Source organism: Monodelphis domestica, chromosome 2 (genome assembly GCF_027887165.1).
Source record: "Monodelphis domestica isolate mMonDom1 chromosome 2, mMonDom1.pri, whole genome shotgun sequence".
Classification (NCBI taxonomy): domain Eukaryota; kingdom Metazoa; phylum Chordata; class Mammalia; order Didelphimorphia; family Didelphidae; genus Monodelphis; species Monodelphis domestica.
Window position 1 is genome coordinate 167,329,370 of NC_077228.1, and position 7,943 is coordinate 167,337,312.

General features: G+C 35.7%; 1 protein-coding gene across 1 annotated transcript; it reads right to left on the reverse strand.

The window, feature by feature from the left end:
* Window positions 1-432: 432 nt before the first annotated feature.
* LOC100030495 (olfactory receptor 10R2-like) lies at window positions 433-7,610 on the reverse strand. Its single transcript, XM_007481738.2, has 2 exons — window positions 7,551-7,610; window positions 433-1,389 (listed from the first exon to the last, which is right to left on the reverse strand). Exons 1-2 carry the CDS (start codon window positions 7,608-7,610, stop codon window positions 433-435), a joined length of 1,017 nt encoding a protein of 338 aa, XP_007481800.2.
* Window positions 7,611-7,943: the final 333 nt, after the last annotated feature.

Consider the following 7,943-nt stretch of genomic DNA (forward strand, 5'->3'; position numbering starts at 1 on the left):
AGAAAAAGATAGAAATAAGCATGCCTCTGAAACTAGACTAGGAGAATGATGGTGTCACTGACAGAAACACAGTTGAGCTTCATCTGATATTCTGTTTAATCTCAGGTTTAATTCATCACCCTTTCTCAGCCAAGTCCCTTGGCAAGTGCATTACTTCACTATTCCAGACCATCTTTCTGGTGATTTTGCCCTGGCCCCACAATCTCTGCCAAGACCAATTTGTCTAGCTCCAATATGCCTGTAATGCCTTACTTTTTATCACATTTCCCATTCTTCTAGGTAACCAATTGAGAACCATTTCCAAATATTGAATGACAAAAATCTTTTCGTTAGCATTTGTCAATATCACAATAGGAAGAATTATAATATATGTATAATTTGGGAAAATATTCATCATAAAACCTGAAATATCAGAGGAACTTGCAAATTATGTCAATTTAGGCAAAATTTCTGGACCAGCACTTTTCTGATGGCCAGTTGTACATCCTTATTCCTTAGACTATACACTATTGGATTCAACAGAGGTGTAACGATAGTGTATGTCACTGTGACCAGGCGGTCCTTGTTAGAGATGTAACTGGCTGTGGGTCTCAGGTAGATGAAGGAGGCACAGCCATAGTGAATAATGACCACAGTAAGATGAGAAGCACAGGTGGAGAAAGCCTTCTTCTTCCCCTCCATTGAGGGAATTTTCAGGATGGTTCTCAATATAGAAATATAGGAAATGCAGATGAAGGAAAAGGGAACCACAAGCACAAGGGCTCCAAGGATGAAGATGACAAACTCATGAGTGTCTGAGTCTGTGCAGGCAAGCCGAATGACAGGTGAGATGTCACAGAAGTAGTGGTTGATTTTGTTGGAATTACAAAAGGGAAGACTAAAGACCAAATTAACCATAATTAGTGAGAGAAGGAAACCTGCAATGCCACAAAAAACTGACAGCTGCCCACACACACGCCAGCTCATGAGAACTGGGTAGCGGAGAGGATGGCAAATAGCAGCATAGCGGTCATAACCCATCACCCCAAGCAGCAGGCAGTTGGTGACAGCAAAGCCGAGGAAGAAAAACATCTGGACGGCACAATTAGTGAAGGAGATGGTCCTGAGCACAGAGAGGAGGTTGAGGAGCATTTTGGGCAAGATGACAATGGTATAGAAGGTCTCAGAGACAGAAAGGACAGTCAGGAAGTAATACATTGGGGTGTGGAGCCTGTGTTCCAGGCGGATAGCAGTCACTGTGGTGATGTTCCCACTTAGAATGAGCAGATAAAGACAGAGGAACACTGGGAAAAGTATAAGCTGTTTCTCCTGGAGGTTGGAGAAGCCCAGCAACAGGAACTCAGTAACCATAGTAAGGTTGGCTGAAGGAATCATCTTGTTGTGAATGTTCTGAAAAAAAAAAAGGAAGGGGGAAGAATGTTCAGTTTTTCGGACCTAGGGAGCTGGGGATATTCATTCCAAATGATTTATGTAACTGTCCTACCCTGAATTGTTTGCAGGGTGGGCTTGGGAGACGAAGCAAAGAAAAGTTACAGATGTATTCTAGCTACAAATAAACTGACCTAGAATGTGATTCTTATTGGCACCTGAATCAGGTGTTCTTTGAACAAAATTGAAATGGGCAGCCAGTTTCTGTATCATCAGATCTGCTATGCAGTTAATTTCATTCAGTTTTGGAAATCAAAGACCCACAGGAACTGTTTTCTTTTATTTTGCTTACCTCCTTTGGTGTCAATGCTATTAGTCTCAGAGTTTGGGATTTGAGTCTTTTCAGATCTGAGTATGATCTTCACTGTAACCTCAACATCTATGGAGGAAGAGGAAGAGAAGCAGCCCTATTGCAAATGAAAGAAAAGTAACTGCTGGGCTTTATCATTCAGAACATTGGCTCCAACCCAACCCAATATGTCAGGAAATATTTGTGGGTTTGGTAACTATGCTAAATAGATCTTTTCTCCCCTTTATGCATGCTCATGTTCCTATAGAATTGACAGTCCTTAGCTAGGGTGAATATGACCTATGTGACCTCATTCATCTCAGCCTGGCAACTGCATAAGAACTGAGCCAATCACATCGCACAAAAATGACATGAGGTCTTCCTAGTAAATATAGAGCTATTAAAAACTTCACAGACTGCCAGATACAACCACTTCATTTTACAAAAATGAGACTGAGTGGTAATATAACCTGCTAAGATCACAGATAGAAATGTCAGAACAAGAATTTGAACTCATATCCTCTGACTCCAAATCAGTACAATGTGTATTTGTGTATAGTATACACAAAATGTGTATACTATATATATATACATATATATGTATATATATATATAGTATACACATTTTGCATAGATATATATAACCTAGGATGGTCTCCCCTGGTTTCTACTAGCAAGAGTCCAAACACTCCAAATGCTGCTAAAAACTCAACCCCCTCCAGAAAATCTATAATTTATCCAACCTATTTAATTGCTTATCAACTTACTCATATATATTTATATTTTTTGTTGTGGATATATATATTCCATCATTTTTATGTATATCTTGTGATGGCAAAGAATTGGAAACTGAGGAAATATTCATCAATTGGGAAATAGCTGAACAAATTGTGGTATATGTTAGTAATAGAATGCTACTGTGCTATAAGAAATGATGAGCAGGATGCTTTCAGAAAAAGAGGGAAAGACATAAACTTATAAAGACTAAAATAAAATAAGCAGAACCATAAGAACATTATACACAGTAACAGCAAGACTATACAATGTTCATACATGAAAGACTTAGCTACTCTCAGAATATAGTGATTCAGGAAAATTCTGATGGACTTATAACAAAAAAAAAAATGCTATCCACATCCAGAGAAAGAACTGTTAGAGTCAGGATACAGATGAAAGCATACTACTTTTCACTATTATTTATTCGTGTTGTAATTTGGTGATTTTGTTTTTATATGAGTATTCTCTTACAACAATGACAAATATGGAAATACGTGCTGCAGGATGAATACATGTAAAACCCAGATCAATTTGCTTACCATCTCTGGGAGTAGGAAGGGAAGGAGAGAAGGAGACAAGTTGGATTTTATAATTTGGGGAAATGTATATTAAAAATTGTTACATTTAATTGGGAAAATAAAATACTTAATAAAAAAGGAATGAAATTAAAGTGATGCAAAAATATATAAAAAGGAATTAACCACTTGTTTAAAAAAAACACAAAAAAAACCTGAAGAAAATAACTTCATAAAACATAATTGTGCAAATGGTAAAAAAAAGGCATAACAATTCACTGAAGAAAAATTCTTAAAAAGTAGACTAGATCAAATAGAAAAAGAGGTATAAATTTTTTTAAAGAAAATAATTCTATAAAATTAGAATTATGCAAGTGGTAGCTAATGACTCCATAAAACTTAAAAAAAAAACCAATAAGACAAAGTCAAAAGAATGAAAAAATGGGGAAAATGGGAAATATCTCATTAGAAAAACAACTGACCTGGAAAATACATTGAAAAGAGATAATATAAGAATTACTGGGTTGCAAAACATCATGTTCAAAGAAAGAGCCTAGAGAAAGCTAGGTGGCTCAGTGGACAAAGAGCAAGGCTTGGAGATAGGATATCCTAGGTTCAAATATGACTTCAGATACTTCTTAACTGTGTCAACTTGGGCAAGTCACTTAATCCCAATTGCTTTTCCCTTACTACTCTTCTGCCTTGGAACTGATGCATAATATCAATTCTAAGACAGAAGGCAACTATTTTTTTAGAGAAAGATCCTAGGCATCATATTTCAATAAATTAATAATGAAAATGTCTCCAATGTCTTAGAAACAGAGGATAACAGAAACTATAGGACACCTCCTGAAATATCCCCAAATGAAAGTTTACAAGAACATCAAGAACAAATTCCAGAACTCCCAGGTCAATGAGAAAATATTGCAAGAAGCCAGAAGGAAACAATATAAATATACTGGAGGCAACAGTTAAGATTATCCAGTATTTAGCAGCTTCCTTTTTAAAGAGACACAGGACTTGGAATATGATATTCTGGCAAAGGAGGTAGGATTAAGACCAAAATTAACTCACCCAGGATGACTGAGTAAAATCCTTCAGGGGAAAAATGAAAATATGTTTCTTATTATTTCATATTGCTTGACTTTTTAGTGGATGTGTTGGAAGATGTCAAATGAGTGAGAGAATTTGGAACTCAAAAAATAGTTTTAATGAATGCTATAATAAATAATAATTCTTTACTGTAAAAAATCTTTTTTCTAATATGGTAGACTATGGTTTATTACCTAAAGTACCCTGCCTTGTCCATCATTCAATTAATATAAATAGCAAGATCTTTGTAGAAGTGATAAATTTTTATGGTTCTTTATCCCAAGAAGGAGACCAATTTTTTTTAATTAAGGAGTTTAGAAAAGAAGAGGGGAAAAAGAGGGAAAACAAATTAAATACACATGATATAATTAATACATATAATTACATACAAATACTACATATAATAATTAATACATATAAAAATAAATGCATACAAATAATTAAAGGAACAATTAAAAATTTTTAAGGAAAGGGAAAAAAGAAAACTCAAGAATAAAGAAAATGAAGGGCAATAAAAACATTAAGAACTGTGAAAATAAAAACTTACAAAGGGAAAGTAATATTATCACTAGCAAAGAAATATAATCTCACATCTACCTTAGTGACAAAATTAAAAGTCTAAAAAAGATAAACCACAGTGTTGATGGGACTGTGAGGAGACCAATACCATTTTACATAAGAAATGGGGATATTGTATCTCTTTGGAACATCATTTTATACAACCGTAGTGTTTTAAAGTCAGATGGGAACTCAACAGCCACACAACAGCCAACAGAAAAAGGAATCCCCCCCCCCATAATATACCTGATCATGTAATCCTCTAGCTTCTGTTTGAAGTTCTGTCTGCAAAAAGAAGGAAATCACTATCCACAAAAGCACTCCATTTCTCTTTAAAACAGCTCTATTTGTTGACAAAATGCTATTGACATCAAGCCTAAACTTGCCTTTGTGGGGACATATGGAGAAAATATAATCTCTTTTCCATGACAATTATTCAGCTATTCAAACATAGGTATCATGTCCCCTGTGAGTCTTTACTGATCTAGAGTACATATATATAGTTCCTTCACCCAGGCTTTATATGACATGGACTAAAGGTCCATCATGATACTTCATGATGTCCTTCATCACCACTAGTACATCTCTTGATATTCTCCAACTGATCAATGTCCTTCCTTAATTATAGTACCTCAAATGAATATAGTAGTTCAAATGAGGTCTGACTAGGTCAATAAATAGAGACTGCCACTTCTGTATTCCTTTTGCTCCTAATGAAATCCTTATGTATTGAGAATATTTCCTTTTACATGATAAGTTAAAAAATAATGAAATACTGTGATATAGTGGCCCTAAGATCAGGGCTATATTGAAAGGATATTAAAACATTGAAGCTTCAAGGATTTTGTAAATGTGAAAATTCCCTAGACAGATAAATATTATAAACATAAATGGTCTTCAAAATTGCATATTGATGAGCTTTTCAAAAGTTAAGTAGTATCTACTTCTGATGATAGACATACAATCCATCACGTAGCCCATAATCTGAATTTACATTGCCCCAATAGAGCTTTCAATAACCCAGAGTCACCTCCATGTTAAAGGAAGCATCAGAGAACTTCAGTGGAAGTACTGATAGATGTGGTCATTGAAAAGAAAAAACCTTTATGTATAAAATATTATTTGTGTTAAAAGTGTCTTATTCTGTTCCTCCAACCCCCTCTTCCTCTTCTAGTCAGTGTTAGAAGTTTATAAATAACCAATATAAAGAAGTAATAGCAGAAAATAAGACTGCAAAAAGGAAAATGGAAGTTACCTACAAACTGTCACAAAGATCAAAGGAGCATAATTTACAAGTTGTATAATGAATAAATTAAAATGCATATTCTGGTAATGTGTGCCAAATCAGGGGAAACCATCTGGTTGCTATTGGTCAAAGTTCTGGTCCTATGAAATATAAATTCTAGACCCAGTCCAGACCTTCACAATTCCAGACCAGCATAATATAAAAAAAAAAAAGGTTTGAGAATTGAGTTATTTGCAAATGCCTCTAAAGTTTTACTGATATCTTTGACATGATTTGGATATGTTAATAAACTGATCCCAAGGTGGTAGAGAGAGTGATTGGATTATTTTCAAAAAAAAGCAACCCCTATAAAAATGAGAACTCTATCTCCTGCCCACCCCTCTCCAGCACTCTTCCATGACCATTAGATCCATGCTGCCTAGTTAGTGACCACAATTCTAACCCCTGGTTACTGAATTACATCCTCTGCCTCTCCTCACTTGGCCATCCTATTCAAAATATCACCTTCCTTCATCACCCCATGCCCTATCCTCATGCCACCTTGTCCTCTATTTCATTTTTCACCTCTTATCTCTGCTTTTTCTGGGCTTTTTGCCCCCACACCTTCTGGGTTTAAATAAAGTGTGATTGCCACCCCATTTCTCATTCCCACTTGTGATCTTTCCTGGCAAGTACCCAAAGAACTGGACATGCCTGACCCTATTTCATAAATTATCTATTCATTTTGTAGAAGTGAAAAACTAGAAACAATGCAAACTGAAGCACTACAATTTAGTGAAAAGGACAGGGAGGAAGAAATGTTACATTCTGCTTTCTGTTCAAGCCTTGTGCTAACTGGTTTTTGCCAGGGACCTGTACTGATCCCAAATGACTCCAATTGTTGCTTTCTCTGAGCCTAGTGGATTGACAACTCATGCTTCCAGATGACATCAATGTAGATTCATTTTTTTCCCGATTATTCTACCTTTCTCTTTTCAAAGGATTCACAGGTAGCACTCCCTTAGCCAGTCTAATCTTTACTGTTTTTATACAGGAGAAGGATGCTAAAGAAGGGACTATATAGCCATATAATCTGTACATTTTTAAGAGATATGCTTTCTTTGACTTCCATTAAGTTTCAGGAAAAGTCTAACTTTCTGCTAGAAGCCTTTCCCTGTCCTTAAATTTACTGCCTTCCTTCTGAACTCAACATCAGTTTATCCTGTCTTTTTTTGGCATATTTGTTTGCTTACTGTCTATATATATTTATGTATGTGTATATATACATAAAATTTAGTTATAATTATTATTATTATTAGGTGCTTTACATTTACCCCTCATATCTGTTTTTATCTTATAATTTCTTTCTCTACATTTCTCCTCTCTATGTCCTTCTCTCTCTATTTGCACAACCACCACCCATGTCGTGCTGTCAATATTACAACAACCTTCTAACTGGTCTTTCTCCCTCAAGTGTCTTCCCTCTTCAATCCATCTACCACACAACCACCAAAGTAAGTTGCCCAGAGCACAGGTCTGCCCATGTCACCTTGTCCCAGTATTTCATGAACTCCAGTGGCTTCCTTTCCATCACCTGTTGGACATTTAAAGCTCTTCATAGCAAGATCCCTTCCTTATCTTTCCAGTATTCTCTTAAATTACTCACCTGACCTTCTCCATCTCTCATCACCATACCATCGCACGGGTTATTCCCCAAAGCCTGCATTGCTCTCCTCACTTCTATCTCTCAACATCTCTGGCTTCCTTTACAACACTGCAATTACCTGCTTCCATAGGAGGCTTTTCTCAGTGCCCCACACAGGTGTAGGTTCACCTCTAAGCTTAACTTCCTTGTATTCTGTATAACTTGGAGGGGGTAAATATGTGTGTATGAGTATATATGCATGAGTAAGTGTATATGTATATAATAACATACATGAAGGTATGCATGATCATATGGAAATTTGTGCATATGTGTGTATATTGCATGGATGTGTCTATATCTTTGATGGATAAATATGTAAATGTGTATATATATATGTCTATGTGAGTATATGTA